This window comes from Schistocerca nitens, chromosome 9 (genome assembly GCF_023898315.1).
Source record: "Schistocerca nitens isolate TAMUIC-IGC-003100 chromosome 9, iqSchNite1.1, whole genome shotgun sequence".
NCBI classification, from domain to species: Eukaryota; Metazoa; Arthropoda; class Insecta; order Orthoptera; family Acrididae; genus Schistocerca; species Schistocerca nitens.
The window spans coordinates 475,666,094-475,688,208 of NC_064622.1; the positions used below are offsets into that span (position 1 = coordinate 475,666,094).

Here is a 22,115-nt window from a genome sequence, read left to right on the forward strand (position 1 = left end):
TTCATTGGACAAATATATTATACTAGAACTGACATGTGATTATATTTTTCACGCAATTTGGGTGCATAGATCCTGAGAAATCAGTACCCAGAACAACCACCTCTGGCCGTAATAACGGCCTTGATACGCCTGGGCATTGAGTCAAACAGAGGTTGGAAGACGTGTACAGGTACAGCTGGCCATGCAGCTTCAACACGATGTCACAGTTCATCAAGAGTAGTGACTGGCGTATTGTGAAGAGTCAGTTGCTCGGCCACCATTGACCAGACGTTTTCAGTTGGTGAGAGATCTGCAGAATGTGCTGGCCAGGGAAGCAGTCGAACATTTTCTGTATCCAGAAAGGCCCGTAAAGGAACTGCAACATGCGGTCGTGCATTATCCTGCTGAAATGTAGGGTTTCGCAGGGATCGAATGAGGGGTAGAGCCACGGGTCGTAACACGTCTGAAATGTAACGTCCACTGTTCAAAGAGCCGTCAATGCGAACAAGAGGTGACCGGGACGTGTAACTAATGGCAACCCATACCATCGCGCTTCCTGACACGCCAGTATGGCGATGACGAATACACGCTTCCAATGTGCGATCACCGCGATGTCGCCAAACACGGATGCGACGATCATGATGCTGTAAACAGAACCTGGATTCATCCGAAAAAATGACGTTTTGCCATTCGTGCACCCAGGTTCGTCGTTGAGTACACCATCGCAGGCGCCCCTGTCTGTGGTGCAGCGTCAAGGGTAACCGCAGGCATGGTCTCCGAGCTGCTGCAAACGTCGTCGAACTGTTTGTGCAGATGGTTGTTGTCTTGCAAACGTCCCAATCTGTGACTCAGGGATCGAGACGTGGCTGCACGATCCGTTACAGCCATGTGGATAAGATGTCTGTCATCTCGACTGCTAGTGATACGAGACCGTTGGAATCCAGCACGGCGTTCCGGATTACACTCCCGAACCCACCGATTCCATATTCTGCTAACAGTCATTGGATCTCGACCAACGCGAGCAGCAATGTCGCGATACGATAAACCGCAATCGCGATAGGCTACAATCCGACCTTTATCAAAGTCGGAAACGTGATGGTACGCATTTCTCCTCCTTACACGAGGCATCACAACAACGTTTCACCAGGCAACGCCGGTCAACAGCTGTTTGTGTATGAGAAATCGGTTTCCTCATGTCAGCACGTTGTAGGTGTCGCCACCGGCGCCAACCTTGTATGAATGCTCTGAAAAGCTAATCATTTGCGTATCACAGCATCTTCTTCCTGTCGGTTAAATTTCGCATCTGTAGCGCGTCATCTTCATGGCGTAGCATTTTTAATAGCCAGTAGTGTACATCAATTTAAAGCAGTGCGGGGACCTCATATAAACTGACGGAAAAAAATTGACGACACTAACACGGAGTTGTGCGATGTAAAGGAAAGTTTGTAAGCTTGTTTCCACATCTCAAACATTATGGCTATTCATTTGGCGCCAATAGCATAAGAGCGGCGCTAGTAGCATTATTTATCTTTGAGACTGCCGGCCGGTATGGCTGAGCGGTTCTAGGCGCTTCAGTGTGGAACCGCGCGACCGTTGCGGTCGCAGGTTCGAATCCAGCCTCGGTCATGGATGTGTATAGTGTCCTTAGGTCATGTAGGTTTAAGCAATTCTACGTTCTAGGGGACTGATGACCTCAGATGTTAAGTGCCATAGTGCCCAGAGCCATTCGAATCATTTTATCTTTGAGACTGGACGTGGTGAGTTGATGCTAGCCAAGAATGCGTTTAAACACGCCGTTATCAACACCTCACTTTGAACGAGATCGTATGGCGTGGCTAGGAGAATTTTGGTGTTCCTTCTGAGATACTGCAGAAAAATTGGCAGGAATGTAGTCACTGTACGCAGTTTCTGGCAACGGTGGTCACCAGGAATGTACGGTCGCAAGGAGAGCGGGCTCCGGACAGCCATGTGGCGCTACCGAGAGGGAAGATCATCGTGTTGGCGTACCGCTCTAGCGCGTCCTGCTGCATCTGCAGCAGCAACTGGAGCAGCAGTTGGCACTAGACTGACACATCGAACTGTTACAAATCGGTTACTTCAGGGAAACCTCCGAGGCAGGCGCCATATTGCTGGCTTTCCATAGACCTTAGATCACGGTCGTTTGTGACTTCAGTCGTGTCAAGCGAGAGCTCATTGGATGGCAGAGTGGAGTTTGTTGTGTTTTCTGATGAAAACTGGTTCTGCTTCGGCGCCAGTGATGACCGTGTGTTGGTCAGGGGGAAGCAAGCTGAGGGCCTGCATTCAGCCTGCATGCGTCCTAGACACACTCGAGTTACACCTGGAGTTATGGTCTGGCGTGCGATTTCGTATGACGACAGGGATAGCCTCTTAGTTATCCTACCCATCCTGACTGCAAATCTGTTCGTCGACCTGGGGATTCAGCCTTTTGGGCTGCCATTCATGAACACCATTCCAGGGGGTGTTTTCCAACAGAATAACGTTCGCCCACATACCGCTGTTGCAGCTCAACTTGCCCTACAGAGATGGTTCAAATGGCTCTGAGCACTATGGGACTTAACATCTATGGTTATCAGTCCTCGACAACTTAGAACTACTTAAACCTAACTAACCTAAGGACAGCACACAACACCCAGCCATCACGAGGCAGAGAAAATCCCTGACCCCGCCGGGAATCGAACCCGGGACCCCGTGAGTTAGAGGTAGCAACGTTAGCCACTAGACCACGAGCTGCGGACTCAGCAAGAAGACGCTAAAACCACTGGTTGAAACGATTTTTCATTTAACTCAAAAAAATGGTTCGAATGGCTCTGAGCGCTATGGGACTTAACATCTATGGTCATCAGTCCCCTAGAACTTAGAACTACTTAAACCTAACTAACCTAAGGACAGCACACAACACCCAGCCATCACGAGGCAGAGAAAATCCCTGACCCCGCCGGGAATCGAACCCGGGAACCCGGGCGTGGGAAGCGAGAACGCTACCGCACGACCACGAGATGCGGGCGCCCTACAGAGAGACGACATGCTACTCGATCACCAGATACCTCTCCAATTGAGCACATATGGGACGCCTTCGGACAAGCAGCCCAGCTCTTCCGCAACCAGCGTTAACCGTGCCTGTATTGACTGACAGAATGCAACAGCCACGGAGTACCACCCCACAAATTGACATCCGGCAACTGTACAATACATTGCATGCACGTCTGCATGCTGGCATTCAACACTCTGGTGATTACACAGGTTATTAAGGTACCAGCATTTCACATTTGCAATGGCTTGTCTCTTGCGTACATTAATCTGTGAACTTGCAATGTTAATCCCCTGAATATGTTACCTAGACAAATGTTTTCCTGAAATTTCGTTACTGTACATTAATTCTTTTTTGGTGTTGCGATTTCTTTCCGTCAGTGTAATTTTGCAGCCCCAAGCCTCCGACGGCCTAAGTCCGCCACTGTTGCACCTACTTTTTTTTCCTTTGTCCTGTTCTCGAGGATTGACTGAATAGCTCGAACCAAATGGTAATCTTTGAAATCGCTATACAGTTAGTCCAGAAAAATTCTCTGTGATTTATCCGACCTGGTACGACAAGCCCGGGCGCAGATAAGAAGAATATGAAGGGGCGTGAAAGATCGAGGAATCTGCTCCTTGTCTCTGGAGAGGCCGTGCATCCACCGAGTGAATCACAAAGCGGTGTTGCGCACACTGTGGACTGTTTGACCGCCCTATTGGGCCTTGCCTAACGCCGTGTTTGCGGACCGAAGAGGACTTTCCTTATGTGTTCACGATAAGTTATCACGCCACAGCACGTATCAGCTCGCTGTACAAGCTTCTGAGACGCTCCCAACGTCTAAACGAAGATTGCACGTAAAATTCCTTAAGAAAAAGTTGACTTCTTGCACTTCGAACCATGTCCCACGTTTTACTTCCCATACATTCACGCTCTTATCTTCTGTGAAACTTTGAGAGGAACGCAGGGCATAAGAGCTTTCTTTTTAAGATACGATGGAATTAATCGCGTTTAGCTGCTAGTGGACATTTATTTACATCAAGGGGGAAAAGTTGAAAATTTGTGCTGGGCCGGGATTCGAATCCAGGTATCCTGCTCAGCAGGCAGAGCCTCCTACCACTAACTACGCCTATTCCGATAGTTCCACCTAATCTGAGAAGGGAGTAAAGGAAAAGAAAACAAGAGGGTAATCAAATGGATGCAGAAGACTTTTTTTGCCATGGAGTGAAGTCCGTGAATCCGCTCTTAGCCGTGGAGAAATCGATGCACATCTTCGCAAAAATAAAGAGGAATACTGTTGGGGGATCATAGCCTCAAAAATACTGCGTCAGGTCAGGTCAGCTTCTCAATGCAGGGACATTCCAACAACATGGCGGGTCGTGGAAAGCACTCCAAAGGAAGTCGGAAAAGTGTCGTCTGTATTTTGGATTACAGACAATGGCGCCATGTCGTTCGTTCGCGTAAGTCCAAAACTCGAGAACACTCTTCTCGCCAATTGCAAAAGGATATCGAACTGCAAGGCCACAGAACCAGTTCACAGAGTGAGTCTTCGTCTGCGGGTAGAACACGTCATCCGCGAGCATATCATGCGCGGTGTAATTCGAAGCCATCCGGAAGCTACCCTCGTAGTGCCCCTGCCCATTATCCTTAGTACTCGCAGCGTTTCGCCGATTCTCTTAATAGTTCCAGCGTGATGTGAATCTGCACTGAAGGGCCAATCTCGCTTTTTTTTTTTTTTAAATCCCAATGAAAAAGGAGTGATCGTAGGACAATGAAACTTTTGTAAGGACATGCGAAAAAGAAACAACGAATAAACCTTTGAAAGAAACTTTCAATTTCCACATGAGACGGTAAGATTTGTTAATTGCGTACAAGGTTACAAAAGTTGCTCAGTGTGACGCCCATCTGCACTCGCGACAGCCTGGAACCCCATTGGAAATTGCTCTACGGCTGTTAGAATCAATCAGAAGACAGGGAAAATTACTTTGTAATATGTGTATCGACCTATAACTCGCAACACGAGGTAATTGTCTGCAACTGCCACTAAGCTGGGTCTATGTTATTGATTATGGAAGTAGAAATGGTCTGTTATGATATTCATAATTTGTTATGTTTGAATTTAATTATGACTCCCGTAGGAGTTCGCAAAAATTGCCGTAGCGGACGGTATTTCACGTCCACTAGGCGGGGTATTGGTAAAAGTTTTCAACTAGCAATAATCGCACCTCGGATAAACCTCATCTTTTTTTTTTTTTAAATGCCGCCATCCGCTAGTGTCGACGCAGCACGTAAAGCAGGGTGCTGTTTGTAGCAAGATGTATTGCCATAAACAGATAATAAAAAAAACCGAGGCACACTCTGCTATGCCTCGGGGGCGACGACACACTACTCAGTAATACACCTCTCGCTGCAGGTGTGAAGCAAGTGATGGTTTAGAAACTAAAAAGAAAGAAATAATGAAGGCAAATGAAAAGCATGGACGGCAGCACACATAAATGAAAACTAAACTGGCGAGATAATCTCATCGCCCATGAATTAACTAAGTAATAATCCTCTAAGATTATTCACGTGGTTTCTGATTTCCCAATCTTTATAACTAACCAAGCGTAAAAAGGACTGAAAATGAAAAAAAAAAATGAACAGATCACACACAAAAGAAAACTAAACTGGCGAGATAATCTCATCGCCCATAGAATTAACTAAGTAATAATCCTCTAAGATTATTTACGTGGTTTCTGATTTCCCAATAATTTCCCAAAGCTCATACAATTCCCATGTTATCAATTGTCATATCATTAGTAACATAGAATAGTCTACTCTAGTGATGCCCAGAAGGCCAATGTCAAATCTGGGGTATATGCAAGTCCAGGGTAGTTTGAAGGCCGAGTGACATAATCATGATTGTGGTTTGTGTTCACTTGAAGCTGTCTGAAATAACAGACACTTTATATATGACTCCCGTCTCCGGATGACTGCGAGTTACACCGCACATGATGTTATTGCCACATGACGTGCACTACCCGCAGAAGAAGACTCACTCTGTGAATTGGTTCTGTGGCCTTGCAGGTCGATATCTTTTTGCAATTGGCGAGAAGAGTGTTCTCGATTTTTGGACAAACGAACGACGTTGCATTTGTTAACTTTTTAACTTCAGATTTAGTCCTGTACGCAAGGACGTACCCAGGATCTGAACTGGAGGGGGGGGGGGGGGAGCAGGTCATACTAGTCTCAGGAATCAAGGACTCGAGACAACATACAGCACTTTTTATTAAATAAAACAGTAAATCAGTGAAAAACTGCTTTTAATAAACATTTTAAATACCAGAATGCACTTGTACAATCCGAGAAAACATGCTGCTTTTCTTATTAAATAAAACAGTAAACTAGTAAAAAATTGCGAATATCTTCTAGGGCGGGGGGGGGGGGGGGGGCAGCTGTGCCCCCCTGCCCCTCGCTGGGTACGCCCATGCCTGTACGTATTTGATCTTAATATCCACCGTGACAAACTGCTGCTTTTTGGTCTTAGAATTTCACTTAGGATTCTTCTTTTAATTTTTTCTAATTTTTCAAGGTTTCCCCTCGTAATCAGACTTTGTGTTTCCACTGCATACAGTATTTCTGGTCTGTCTCGTAATGTTTCATTTTTTTGTTCAAAGAAAAAGATTTTTTACTATTATATTTGATTCAAAGAATAAAGTTAACAACAGCAGATGAGACGACAGCAGGAATTAAAACTGGGAGAGGGAAAGAGAAGGCTGTGTTCTCTCGTCTACTCTGTTTAAAATCTGTTTACATGATTTAGTAAAAAACTGTTTCCAACAAAAGAGTCGTCTGACAATATGAGGGGAAGGACTATCAAATGTGTAAGATTTCCTGATGTGATATTAGTAAGTGAAAACGAAAACGCAGTTAACGATATGTTTAAAAAGTGACCACCACCTGCGAAGAATATAGAATAAAAATAAATTTCAAGAAAAATAAGGCAATGATTTTTACAAAGCAATCAACGGATAAGGGAAAGAAAATCTGTGATTAGTTCAGCAAGTTAATAACTTGAGGTACCCAGAATGCAAAACAGCCAGTAACATGACATGTATTGAAATCGAAAACAAGGGTAGCTGTCGCAAAAGAAATGCTTTATAGAAGGATGAGTATTTTCTGTGGTCCATTAAATAAGCAATTACAGAAAAAGTCAGTACAGTATTCTGTAGGGAGTGTTGTTCCGTACGGTCCCGAAAGATGGACATTGTGGGGGAGAGATGAGAAATGCATACAGGCCTTTGAGATGTGACTCTGGAGAATAATGGAAGGCGTACAGGATAATATAGGTAATGAGGCTGTGTCACAAAGGGTGAAGAACAAATGACAATACTGAAAGTATTAAGAGGAAGAAAAGAAATTGGTTAAAACATTGGTTGAGAAGAGACTGCATAACGAAGGATGCACTACAGGGAATTATACATGCGCAGAGGACAAGAGGAAGCAGAAGATACCAGCTGACTCACAACACCGAGATAAATGCGTCACACACAGCTGCGAAAACAATGGCGGGACATCGGGATAAGCGGAGAACGATGAACTCGGAGTGATGGTCCAGGAAAGAACAAACCATCGTCATCATTATGCTAAAACGCGTAATACGAATGATGTGTCAATTGGGTAGTCTACAATCCTGCAGAGGTTACTATTAAGAGGTTGTAGGTCTCAGTCATTTCCCAATGTGTTTACTCGTGAACTCCGTTTTTCGAGCGTAAGAACTGTAATATTGCGTGAGGCAGTACCCAATACCAAAGGATTATAAATTCTTTCATTTACTGAGTAAGTACAAAAGTACTAAAGTAACGTTCTCGAGATTTCTTCACGAAGGACAGGATCTCCGAAAAATTAATGAAAAGTCCTGTGAACCTAACTGAGTGAGGATGTAGGAGGTGGTGAAGTATCCGACTTGAAAGCTCCTAATGAAGTGGATAAGACAGTGGCTCAGACGTTGGGCACTTATTCAGGAGAATAGGGGTTCAGATCCCAGTCTGGATATGCTAATTTATACTTTCTATGCAGTAATTAAATCGATTAAGACAAACACTGGGATAGTATTTCTCAACTGATACACGCCTTTCAAGAGTGGCAGTTTTTGTTTCACATCAGCGCCAAAACTGAGTGTATTTCGAGTCCCATTTGCTGTGAAAGTGAGGTTGTTATGAGTGACCATCCTTCTTAACAAAGTTGGAAAATAGTAGACGCCACTAGGTGACTATCAATGTTACAACTTTTTTTTTCAGTCCTTCAGTGGTCGCGACATTAAAACCACAGTGAAAATCCAATGAAGCTAAAAAGCTCTGTGCAGATGTGTTGTGCAGTGCCTATAGTATGCCCATCGACCACCTCACATCACACTTTTCAGTTCTGGGCACGCAGTAAGCACGTAAAGATGCTCGGAACAGTAGAGTCTCCCGCCAAGTGTGAGGGGTTCCGCCTGATTTGATGCAGCCCACATAGCGTACGTGCCGTGCATTTCATTCTTCGTGACAATGCTCAGCCGCACACTGCAGACGCAACAACGGCGCTGCCGCAGCGTTTTCGATAGCAGTGTTGGATCACCCACCAAACACTCCAGACTTGGCTGCCTCTAATTTTCATCTCGTCGATCACACGAACCGCTGATTATGACGACAACATTTTGACCCAGCCAACGAGCTGCAGAGCAGCGTAGAGAATTGGTGGAAAGCAAAGGTGGCTGCCATTGATGATGGCGGTGTTGGAAAATTGGTAGCACGCTACGACAGGCGTCTATGTCCGAGTGGCGACTATGTAGAGAAATAGCTGGAAAGTGTAGATAAATGTTGCAAATAAAACATTTGTGATTTTCGCTGTGATTTCCATTTCTCGACCAATCGGAAGCTGAAAAAGAAGCCCTCATAGTATAGTTTACTAAAAGCCAAATTCAAATTCATTGTAATGGTCTTATGGTGAATTCTCCATATTGCTGACAACTGAAAGAACGCGAAAAAGTCCCCCAAACATTTGACAACACCTTTTATTTCCTTGAGAAAGTACAGTGTTATTCATAAGTGTACGCAGGGCCTCGGAAGGCGGTTGCACAAAAACCACAAGAAATACAGATAAGTGATACATAGTAGCAGAAGGAGCATCTCACCGAGTTTCGATTCGTAGTACGTACCGTGAAGCAGTTCTACAGCATACCAATGCAAGGGATGCTCCCCGCAGAATACAGAGTGGATGATTTCTCTACAAATTGTAACACGTCCGTCTGGTGGGGTATGTCTGCACTTCGTGCGGGTGACCCTTCCTCCCCTTCTGGAAGACGTGCCTTGTCGTACGACAGGTAACGGATGGCTTCTGCATGATGGTGCTCCAGCCCACTACGCTCTTGTGTGTGTGGAGCTAGTATGATGTACTTCAGCAATCATAGCTCAAGCATTCAATTCTGAATATTTTTCACATAAATGCTGTATGTTTCAAACATTGAATTCAACTTTTTCTGCATCTAACAGTATTTGAATTTGCAGGAAGGCAAATAACTCATGAACTAGGTTCATTCACAATGCACGTTTTTTTTTTTTTTTTTTTTTTTTTTAGCTTACCTACTGCATCAAGCTGTTCCCAACGAGTTTCCCGAATTAAATTTGAGCCAGAGTCGATGCTTTTCTCACCAGATGTTTGCTTTCAATTCCGATCCATCTGTATGTTGAAATATCAGATATATTGCATATTTCCATGGCTCTCTTATTTGCTTTTGTGACTAGAGAATCACGCTTTTCCTCACAAAATAGAGTGAGTGCCTGCAGCTTTTGAACCCACTGATCACATCCAAGTCCTCTTTGTTGTCGTCATATCTGAACACCATTCACTTTTTTTAGGCAAAAGGCTCCAAAAATAAAGGAATGCGAAGAAAGGGTAGGTCATAATGCAAACCAGCAGACTATCTACATTTTCTTTGGTTTTTGGGTTTCTACTGATCCATCCCTGAAGATTTCCAAAGCTTCTATCACGCTTCCAATGTGCTCAGCAAGCATTCACGCTTTGAACTCCATACTGTGTCACAGGACCGCTTCAAATTAATTGGAACCCGTTGTTTAAGAACATCCCATCTGTATATAGAGCTTGAGAAAAATGTGTACGCATTTTGCACAGTGCCAAACAAGTCACCGACTTTGTTCCAGCAGTTGCTGCACGTACTCCAGCAAGATTAACTATTACTTGGCATAATCACTGATTTGGGGTTTATATCCAAAATAAGTCTATGAGCACCAATAATGCGTCCAGACATGGTCGCGGCATTACTATATCTTTGTCCACAGCAGTCCTCTAGTTTCAGACCATCTCCTTGCAGTTTGCCACAAATTTGTTCTGTAACTTCATTAGCTAATTTCCCCTATAATAGAATGAAATCAATGAAGGAGTCCCCTGCCGTGAGTTGTGAACCTTCAATATGTACATAACGAATTATTAGAGACTTTTCTTCTGTCTGTGATATAAATTAGATCTATTAAACATGATGCAGAAATATTTAGTGTTAGAAAAGTTCTTAATAACTCTATTGTGAGATGATCGCCAAGTAGTTTGATTTCACTCATTTTCGCTTCATGGAGGAAGATAACATACAGCATAGCTGTCTGTCTGCTGAACTTTGTGAAGAGGAGGATTCGCAGCTCCTGTAACTGACTGCGTCGTGGCTCCTTCTGCCGGAGGTTCGAGTCCTCCCTCGGGCATGGGCGTGTGTGTGTGTCGGGGAATGAAGACTCCTACGCCATCTGTTGGTGTTCTGTTAAGTCTGTACATTGTGCTGCCCTCTGCAGCGGATATATTTCTAGTAACTGTGGGAACGCATGATAGGCTCAGTCAAGCGCTGCCTGAGGAAAGTTCTTGGTCGCTCCCAGGTGGATGAAGAGAGCTTAAACACCACCTTGATCAGCATAGAAGCCGCAATAAACTCACGACCCATCACTCAAGGAGAGAGTGACACTGCACTGACGCCAGCTCAGTTTCTAAATGGTGGGAAATTAGTAACAATTCCATGTGGGCCAGAGCCAGCAACTAGAAAGGACCTTGCCAAGGAGTTCCGACTCAGACAAAAGGTCAATGACAACATCTGGCGCAGGTGGAAGACAGAATACCTCCTGCTGCTAAGACAATATCATGAGGTGAAGGGATACCCTTCGCAGAGGAAACCGAGAATTGGAGAGGTTGTTCTGCTCCAAGAAGACAGCAAACCACGGCACTTGTGGAAGAGAGCTGTGGTAGAAGAAGTGCGGCATGGCAGAGACAGTAAAATACGGTGCATCATCCTTCGCCAGCCAGATGGTATGAAGATCTGTCGACCGGTCCAGCTGGTCATCCCCCTCGAGATGGACCAGGGTGGGGAGGATGTCGGGGAATGAAGACTCCTACGCCATCTGTTGGTGTTCTGTTAAGTCTGTACATTGTGCTGCCCTCTGCAGCGGATATATTTCGAGTAATTGTAAAATGGACGTGTGAGAATAAAGGTGTGTGAGCAGAAGTTTTACTGTGTCCTTGATTTCACTAGTCTGTAGCAACAGTGTGTGTGTGTTGTTCTTAGCATAAGTAAGTAGTGTGTAAGTCTAGGGACCGATGACCTCAGCAGTTTGGTCCCTTAGGAATTCACACACATGTGAACATTTGGATCACATTTGGCAAGTAGGTTGAAAGTTTCAAAGAAATTTCCACAGTTATTACTTCCACAAACATCTTCGAGTGGGGGACGGGAGGATTGTCTGGCTAAATACAATACATCATCAATCCTCTCGGTCTAAGCATTTTCCATGTTTTAAAGCCATATGGCTGTACAAAAAGAACTTTCCCATTTATTCTTTTAAGCATGCAAGGAAAGAAATACACTCCTGGAAATTGAAATAAGAACACCGTGAATTCATTGTCCCAGGAAGGGGAAACTTTATTGACACATTCCTGGGGTCAGATACATCACATGATCACACTGACAGAACCACAGGCACATAGACACAGGCAACAGAGCATGCACAATGTCGGCACTAGTACAGTGTATATCCACCTTTCGCAGCAATGCAGGCTGCTATTCTCCCATGGAGACGATCGTAGAGATGCTGGATGTAGTCCTGTGGAACGGCTTGCCATGCTATTTCCACCTGGCGCCTCAGTTGGACCAGCGTTCGTGCTGGACGTGCAGACCGCGTGAGACGACGCTTCATCCAGTCCCAAACATGCTCAATGGGGGACAGATCCGGAGATCTTGCTGGCCAGGGTAGTTGACTTACACGTTGGGTGGCACGGGATACATGCGGACGTGCATTGTCCTGTTGGAACAGCAAGTTCCCTTGCCGGTCTAGGAATGGTAGAACGATGGGTTCGATGACGGTTTGGATGTACCGTGCACTATTCAGTGTCCCCTCGACGATCACCAGTGGTGTACGGCCAGTGTAGGAGATCGCTCCCCACACCATGATGCCGGGTGTTGGCCCTGTGTGCCTCGGTCGTATGCAGTCCTGATTGTGGCGCTCACCTGCACGGCGCCAAACACGCATACGACCATCATTGGCACCAAGGCAGAAGCGACTCTCATCGCTGAAGACGACACGTCTCCATTCGTCCCTCCATTCACGCCTGTCGCGACACCACTGGAGGCGGGCTGCACGATGTTGGGGCGTGAGCGGAAGACGGCCTAACGGTGTGCGGGACCGTAGCCCAGCTTCATGGAGACGGTTGCGAATGGTCCTCGCCGATACCCCAGGAGCAACACTGTCCCTAATTTGCTGGGAAGTGGCGGTGCGGTCCCCTACGGCACTGCGTAGGATCCTACGGTCTTGGCGTGCATCCGTGCGTCGCTGCGGTCCGGTCCCAGGTCGACGGGCACGTGCACCTTCCGCCGACCACTGGCGACAACATCGATGTACTGTGGAGACCTCACGCCCCACGTGTTGAGCAATTCGGCGGTACGTCCACCCGGCCTCCCGCATGCCCACTATACGCCCTCGCTCAAAGTCCGTCAACTGCACATACGGTTCACGTCCACGCTGTCGCGGCATGCTACCAGTGTTACAGACTGCGATGGAGCTCCGTATGCCACGGCAAACTGGCTGCCACTGACGGCGGCGGTGCACAAATGCTGCGCAGCTAGCGCCATTCGACGGCCAACACCGCGGTTCCTGGTGTGTCCGCTGAGCCGTGCGTGTGATCATTGCTTGTACAGCCCTCTCGCAGTGTCCGGAGCAAGTATGGTGGGTTTGACACACCGGTGTCAATGTGTTCTTTTTTCCATTTCCAGGAGTGTATATAGCATATTTCACAGGAGAGTACAACGACCGTGTCCTTAAAATTCGCTCGCCATTTTCTAACTTCATACAGAACGAATGTTTACAAAAAGGCTCTGCCAGTAATATCTGTTGAAAAAAAGTATATTTATTCTGTAGTTCACACGTTTCTCACTTAACAAATTCATTTTTCAAAGTCTCCCTTACAGTTTCTCGACAATCACTAATATCACTGAAAACTTTCAAAACAACCTGCTAACAAAGAGTGGTTTTCTGCACACGCTTTGAAGCATTTTCAGGTCTCTGCTTCTACCGTAGAGGGCGAACAGCGAACTCCCACACCAGATGCCATTATTAGTTTTCACAATAAATCTGTCAAGCTCTCCAGCTAGTTTAGAAAGCTCTTCCTGTTCTAATTTTCACGTTTCTCTGCATTAGGCACCAGATTCCATTCTTAAAGACATTATCGATGAGAAAAAATGTGAAGAAATATTAAATAATTGTAAAAAATGCACTTAAACAACTAATAAAGAAACAAAGCTAATAGGTAACTGTTGTAACCAGACGAAACTAATTTCGTCCGGCCACAACTATGTGTTCTGTGACTGCTGTGAGGGAAGGCTCATCAAAACAGAAATCATGAAAAATTAGTTCGCTTTATTAAATAAGTGAATAAAAGATTTACTTAACTTTAACACAGTTCTTGGCCACAGGATTGCTTGATAATTTACAACCGTCTGTAACAATGAAGGCATTACTTAACGCACTAAGTACCAGACTGTTTTCTTGAGTTAGGCCTATAATGTTCGCCATTTATAACAGCACAGTTTAACGTCTAGTTAGCCCCACATTAATGTTGACTGAGGTCTCGATCTGTGGTTGAACTCTGGCATGCGCGACACGTGAGGGCGCTGCTACTGTGCTGTGTCTTCGGGAGCGCCTCCCGTACGGCGTCGTAGATTGCGGCGAGCCTTCGCTAATGTCTGTGGTCTCGATTCACATCATGGCCTTTGGTGTGGCAGCCTTGTCTCTGGACGATGTCGCAGTAACTAGTGTAGAAACTTTTTGGTCGTCATAGTGGCACTACTGAAGGCAAAGAGATAATCGATGCTACAGAAGTAGGCGGTACACATGTACAAATCAGGATAGGAATGGCAAACAGGACAGGATGTGCATAATAAGCCCTGTAGCCAGCCAGAAATCACTGTTAGCAGGAATGCTGAGTGGGGTATTCACGCTACTACAGCTTACTTCTTTAGATTATTTATTTTTCTGGTCAACTTAAAATTACAGAAAAAAAGTCTCTTAACAAACATTCCAATGGACAACTACAAAAAATACAGTCTATTATTTGCAAAAACTAATTAATTACTAACAAAAGAACTTGCTTGAGGTAACTGGGATAGCCCCCTAAGGTACATTGGCAATTAAACAAGCTGCTGTTTCCACAATTCAGAATCAAATTTATCAACAAATGAACTCTCTTCTGTACCATACTGTAATACAGACATACAGAAATATTATTTACCTGTGTCTTGTATCTAAAGCCCACCTTTTCTGATGTCTTTTAAGTCCTTATGTAGGCTGCTAGGGAGAATCTTCGTTTCCGAACACAGACAACTTGGGGTCGCGTAGCTAGGAAGAACTCTTGTTTTGCACATGCATCATGAGCGAAAGTGAGCCACTCCAGCCAGTCAGACATCTCACAACCCGCCTATTAGAGTGCTGGGACGACCCCATTACCAACGATGAACATGTAAAATAACTGTTGGAATAACATCAGTTATGATGCAGACTATATGCAAGTCCTGAAATATCGTATTTTATTTTATGATAAAAACTTGTATCTTACAAGTTTTTGCGCCCATATAAATTCTACGCCCCAGGCATACGCCCCACAGCCCCCCCCCCCCTTATTGTATATTGTATACCACTGGATGTACCTTCCTTGCAACGCATCCGCTCATAAGTCCATGTAACTTTCTTCGATCCTTACCTACAGTTAGCAGTTATCAGTGGAACAATCAGTTTTCGACTCCACCGCTTCTTTACTTCTCCAGTTTAACCTGAGTATCAAAACAGCTCAGAATAACCGGTTTTTGAAATAACCGATTTTCCGGTTTTTACAGCTATTACTTCCAGTAACAAAAGTAAACTTCGAGCAAAAACTGAAAAATTCTGCTCAAGGTGAAGGAGTAAGAAATATGGCGAGGTTATGCCAGAAACCGGTCTCATTCTTTCCAGCAAAGATTGTGAAGGTGAAGAAGTGGTGACAGCGAGAGCGAAAGTTGCAGGCTCATGACATCTTGCTTCGGCAGTTTGGGATGGTATTGATTTTCCACTCTGAAGGTACCACAAAATTAACCGTTCAGTTATTACACTACTGACCATTAAAATTGCTACACTAAGAAGACATACAGATGATAAACGGGTAGTCATTCGACAAATATATTATACTAGAACTGACATGTGATTACATTTTCACGCAATTTGGGTGCATAGGTCCTGAGAAATCACTACCCAGAAGAACCACCTCTGGCCATAATAACGGCCTTGATACGCCTGGGCATTGAGTCAAACAGAGCCCGGATGGCGTGTACAGGTACAGCTGCCCATGCAGGTTCAACACGATACCACAGTTCATCAAGAGTAGTGACTGGCGTATTGTGACGAGCCAGTTGCTCGGCCACCATTGACCAGACGTTTTCAGTTGGTGAGAGATCTGCAGAATGTGCTGGCCAGGTCAGCAATCGAACATTTTCTGTATCCAGAAAGGCCCGTACAGCACCTGCAACATGCGGTCGTGCATTATCCTGCTGAAATGTAGGGTTTCGCAGGGATCGAATGAAGGGTAGAGCCACGGGTCGTAACACATCTGAAATGTAACGTCCACTGTTCAAAGTTCCGTCAATGCCAACAAGAGGTGACCGAGACGTGTAACCAATGGCACCCCATACCACCACGCCGAGTGATACGCCAGCATGGCGATGACGAATACACGCTTCCAGTGTACGTTCACCACGATGTCGCCAAACACGGATGCGACCATCATGATGCTGTAAACAGAACTTGGATTCATCCGAAAAAATGACGTTTTGCCATTCGTGCACGCAAGTTCGTCGTTGAGTACACCATCGCAGGCGCTCCTGTCTGTGATGCAGTGTCAAGGGTAACCGCAGCCATGGTCTCCGAGCTGATAGTCCATGCTGCTGCAAACGTCGTCGAACTGTTCGTGGAGATGGTTGTCGTCTTACAAACGTCCCCACCTGTTGACTCAGGGATCGAGACGTGGCTGCACAATCCGTTACAGACATGCGGATAAGAGGCCTGTCATCTCGACTGCTAGTGATACGAGGCCGTTGGGATCCAGCACGGCGTTCCGTATTACCCTTCTGAACCCACTGATTCCATATTCTGCTAACAGTCATTGGATCTCGACCAACGCGAGCAGCAATGTCGCGATACGATAAACCGCAATTGCGATAGGCTACAATCCGACCTTTATCAAAGTCGGAAACGTGATGGAACGCATTTATCCTCGATACACGAGGCATCACAACAAAGTTTCACCAGGCAACGCCGGTCAACTGCTGTTTGTATATGAGAAATCGGTTGGAAACTTTCATGTCAGCACGTTGTAGGTGTCGCCACCGGCGCCAACCTTGTGTGAATGCTCTGAAAAGCTAATCATTTGCATATCACAGCATCTTCTTCCCGTCGGTTAAATTTTGCGACTGTAGCACGTCATCTTCGTGGTGTAGAAATTTTAATGGCCACTAGTGTATTACCAGTTTGTACCATATCAATAAAATAATAGACATATCAAGGAACAGAACGGAAATACCAGTATCAGTTTTGACCGGCCGGCTCTGCCCGCCCCTAGGTGACGGCCACTGTGGAGGTGCACCGGCCCCGCGAATGCCCGCAGGGCGTCGCGTGCTCCGACTCGCCAGCCGCCGTGTCGCTGCCGACGCCCGCCAGGTGTTTGCAGCCTTCGCCGCTGCCACCAGCCGGCGCCACCGTCGCCAGGATCGCCTCCGCCGCTGACGTCACGGCGCCCAACTCTGTGAAACAGGTGAGTTTCCGGTTCCTCTCCCTAGTCCAGCTGCAGTTATAGACACATCGCCGACGTGTCATTATCTTCTGCACAGTCACCCAATCCGTCGTTTTCAAGGTTCTCGTTCCATTCCCGGGTGTATTCATCGGTTGCTTCCCGTCCCAAGCCACCACCTGCTCCTGGCCTTGGTCCAGGCAGAGAATTCGAAAATTATGGCGGAGGAGGTTGTGCGGGAAATAAATTCTGACCCTGATCAGGAGACCTGTACTGTCCTCTGTATCTGCAACAGTGTTCCCACATACATTCTCCACCTGTTTACATATTGAACTTCCACCATCGAGCACCTTGTTCAAGAAGAGGGAATTTATTTATCTCCAACGCCATAGAGATGAACTCTCGAAATCCGAACCCTAAGTCATGCTATGCCTCTGCTTCCTCCGGTACAAGGAGGGCCAAATGCATGGGTGAAACAATCCACCCATCTGCCACTGTGAGGATCACTGTCTCCATAGGCACTGCTCCAGTCTCAAATCCGTTGTTGGCTGTAATGTTCCTCACTCCACATATCCCCACAGATGCAAGCCGTACTCTCACTAATAACGCAAGAACTCACCTTCCAGTCCAACCAGTCGACAGCCCAATCCAGTCCAAAAATTCCTTCCACCCACATTCGAAAGAGAAGATATCCTCCAGTTGTCAGTTTCGTCACAATAGTCCTCGAAAACGTCAGTTCTTCCCAACATCCTCATTCTCTCCAACAAATTTCCCTAGATGCCTTCCACCTCAACATAACATCAGCCCACTATCAGGGAACGTCTTCTTCTACCATATATCCACCATACTTTAACCTACTGACCCTCACACCATACTCTCCCAACGCTACTGATGCAGCAACAGTTATTTCTTTCCTCCCAACCTCTCAGATTCTAAACTACCTCTGGAACCCAGTCAGTCTATTACACTTATCTTTCCCATCCAACGTAGGTTCCAGCTTTCCCTCTACTCAATCACATTACCAACGACGATTTTGACATCCAATATCCTCTCCATTGGGTCCCTTTCCTTGCATGTCTACCAACACTAAACATTAAAACGTCCTGGCAGATTAAAACTGTGTGCCGGACCGAGACTCCAACTCGGGACCTTTGCCTTTCGCGGGCAAGTGCTCTGCCAACTGAGCTACTCAAGCAGTTCAGTGGGTAGCTCAGTTGGTAGAGCACTTGCCCGCAAAAGGCAAAGGTCCCGAGTTCGTGTATCGGTCCGGCACACAGTTTAAATCTGACAGGAAGTTTCACATCAGCGCAGACTCCCCTGCAGAGTGAAAATCTCATCCTGCCATTAAACATTAAGCTAACCACAATGAAGATTAATTTAGGTTCTGAAGAAATTTAGAAACACATGGGGCACGTAGGTTATGCAGATATTATTCAAAGTTTTTAAAGTATAAACAAATTGATCACCTATCATAAACATTTTGAAATAAACGCAATGAATGTAAGAACCAATAAAGCCACATTTATAGCATTTGTAGATTTAGAGAAAACGTTTGACAATGTTGACTGGAGGATACTCGTCGAATCTATGAAGGCAGCTGGGATAAAATAAAGAGAACGAAAGCTTATCTACAACATGTACAGAAACCAGACCCAACTCCGTAGCTGAGTTGTCAGTGTGTCCAGCTTCTATGCAGAGGATCCCTTGTACTTCCAGGGAGTTTTACCTACTGCACCAGGTCAGTCAGTATCGTGATGCTAATTGAGGAGCGACTTGAGCCAGTAGTAGCGGTTCTAAGGTCAACAAAATTGACAACGGCCGGCAGTGCTGCATCCGAATGACGGCACTGGCTGAGGATGACACGGCAGTCGGTCGGTCCCGACTGGCCTCTCTAGGCCAAATTGCAGAGTTTACTTTGCTTTGTATGGCGTTATAAGAATCAATGGACATGAAAGGGAAGCAGTAGTTGAGAATGGAGTGAGACAGTCTTGTAGCCTAATCCAGATATTAACACACCTCTACATTGAGGAAGCCGTGAAAGAAATAAAATGAAACTCTGGTAAGTAAATTAAAGTTCAACGAGAACACACAAAGAACCTGAGGTTTACTGGGGACATAGTAATTCTTTCATAGACTTTCTAGGACTTGGAAGAGCAGCTGAATGGCATGGATTTTGCCTTGGAAAGAGGCTGTAAAAGAACATTACCAAAAAACAAAGGTAACGGAATGTAGTTGAATAAATCAGGCAATGCTGAGGCAATCAAATTAGGAAATAAGACGCTAAAAGTAGCAGGTGAGTTTCGCCATTTGGACAAAGAATTAACTGTCGATGGACAAAGAGGAGAGGATATAGCCGGCCGGTGTGGCCGAGCGGTTCTGGGCGCTTCAGTCTGGAACCGCGCGACCGCTACAGTCGCAGGTTCGAATCCTGCCTCGGGCATGGATGTGTGTGCTGTCCTTAGGTTAGTTAGGTTTAAGTAGTTCTAAGTTCTAGGGGACTGATGGCCTAAGATGTTAAGTCCCATAGTGCTCAGTGCCATTTGAACCATTTTTGAGAGGATATAAAATACAGATTGCCAACAGAAGAAAGAACAGCGTTTCTGAAAAAGACACATTTGTTGACATCGAATATAAGTTTAAGTGAAAATGTGAACGATAAAAGAAAATTGAAGCTTTTGAAATCTGGTACTACAAAGAATCGTGAATGTTAGATGGGTAGCTTGGAAAAGTAATGAGGGGTCACAGAACTGAATTAGGATAGAAAGAAATGTATGGAACAACTTGTCTAAAAGAAGGGGCAGCAGCTCGTGGTCGTGTGCTTAGTGTTGCTGCCTCTGGACCATGGGGTTCTGGGGTCGATTCCCAGCCAGGTCGGGGATTTTCTCCATTTGAGGCTGTGTGTGTTGTCTGCATCATCCTTTCATCTTTATCGACGTACAAGTGGCCAAAGTGGCGTCAAATAAAGACCCATATGGGAGTCCCGGCCAATAATTCTGTACACCCATTTGTGTGGCACGATGGAACTACCGACTTGGTAATGAAAGGAGGCGTGAGAAGTGATAATTGTAGAGTATTGTCAGCCGTGGCGAGCCAACTGCATGTGAGCTCGATATGCAAGCCGCCCTCCTGACTCGGCTTTGTTCGGTCCTTCTCGGAAGTTCTCGACACAGCGCATCATTTTAATTAGCATCGCGGTGCGGCATTTTGTGGCTGGCACATCTTTCTTCATTGAGGCAGAATCGTGGTGTCAGCACTGTTTACCCTTCGCCCTTTGTCTGTGGTGTAAAAAAGTTCACAGATCCATTGGCTGTTTGAACAAAAAGAGGCAGTCTAGCTGTGTAATGTCCCAAGCCTTTAAAAATGAGTGAAAATGGCAGAAGAGCATTTTTTGTGCTCCGACAGGAGGATTTTTCTGCTGGTGTTGAACTCATGAAGGAGAAACGAGAGCAGGAACGAAAAATAGAACATCTGGAATGGATTGCAGGCCACTTGGCTGCACATTGCCCACAGTAAGACATTGCAAGGTGAGAAACAACTTACTTCCGATTTGATGGGGGGTGCGTTTAAAAAGAAAATTGAATTTTGGAAAGGACAATTTCTGGCAAAAAATACTTCCATTTTCGTAAGTACACTGGTGTTGAAAAAAATATGAGGTTAGAGGACTTTATTGTGGTCTTGTAAGAATTACAATCTGTTTCCGAGATGTTTTCGAGACCGTTTTCCATTTCAGTTGAAAGCGCTCCATTCAAAAGTAATCACCACACGCTTTAAAGCATTTATCCCACTGGGAGACGAGACGATCAATTCCTGTTTCGTAGAACACAGTCGGCTACTGCCAGATGCACAGCTACACCACTCTTGCTCTTCTTCATGCGACTGAAAGTGACGTCTACGCATGTCTTTCTTCAGGTCGCCAAAGATGTGAAAAACACATGCTGAAGGATCCTGGCTGCAGTGTTCCCCAACCGAGCCTGATTGGCATTATGAGTGCAGGCGTTATCGTGCAACAGGATGGTATCGTCTCACAGCATCCCTGGGGCATTTTGAATTTATGGCACGTCTCAGCTTCTGTAAAGTGTGTTCATAGCGCTGCAGATTGTGGTTCCACGCTCGAGGACCTCAACAAAAAGAGGTCTCCTGCAGTCGAAGAAGATCATCATTAGCTCATCGGAACTTGTGTGAACAGTCTTGGATTTCTTTGGCCAGGGACATGTGGTATGTTTCAATGTTACCAATGTCATTTGTCCTTGGGATCTCAGAACGCTGTTGTACGGAACCATCTCGTTGCACGATAACACCTGCCCCCTCACTACCAATCAGACAAAGGCTACACTTCACCAACTTGGTTGGGAAACGCTACAGCGTCCACAGTGCAGCCCAGACCCTTCACTGTGTGATTTTCACATCTTCGGCGACCTGAAGAAAGACATTCGTGGACATCAGTTTCAGTCAGATGAGGAACAGCAAGAGTAAATGTGGTTGCGGATTCGTCAGTGCCCGATTGCACTGTATGAAACGGTAATTGATTGTCTAGTCTCCTGTTCTGATAAATGTCTTGACACGTGTGCTGATTACTTTTGAATGGAACCGTTCGATGGACCTGTTGTGATTGGTGTTTGGTTTTCATTTGACTGCCCCTCATAATTACCATTTGAAACACAAACTGTTTTACGTTAAAATCTACATTTTTTTCATGAGGAAGAGTTACCATGCCCCAATAATGAGGTTACAAACATGATAAAGTACGATGTATGTCCGCAAAGTAAGTTCCGTTTGGTTATATAAAACAAAT

The 22,115-nt window shown here is 45.5% G+C and overlaps 1 protein-coding gene and 1 pseudogene across 1 annotated transcript in view; one reads left to right on the forward strand and one right to left on the reverse strand.

Annotated features, from left to right (window-relative positions):
- Positions 1–22,115, forward strand: part of LOC126204364 (uncharacterized) — a 226,022-nt gene that overhangs the window by 157,465 nt on the left and 46,442 nt on the right. Inside the window, exon 4 of the mRNA XM_049938738.1 lies at positions 17,156–17,347. Within this exon, the coding sequence (XP_049794695.1) occupies positions 17,156–17,347 (192 nt within the window). The remainder of the gene's footprint in view (positions 1–17,155; positions 17,348–22,115) is intronic.
- Positions 5,137–5,266, reverse strand: LOC126204707 (U4 spliceosomal RNA; annotated as a pseudogene).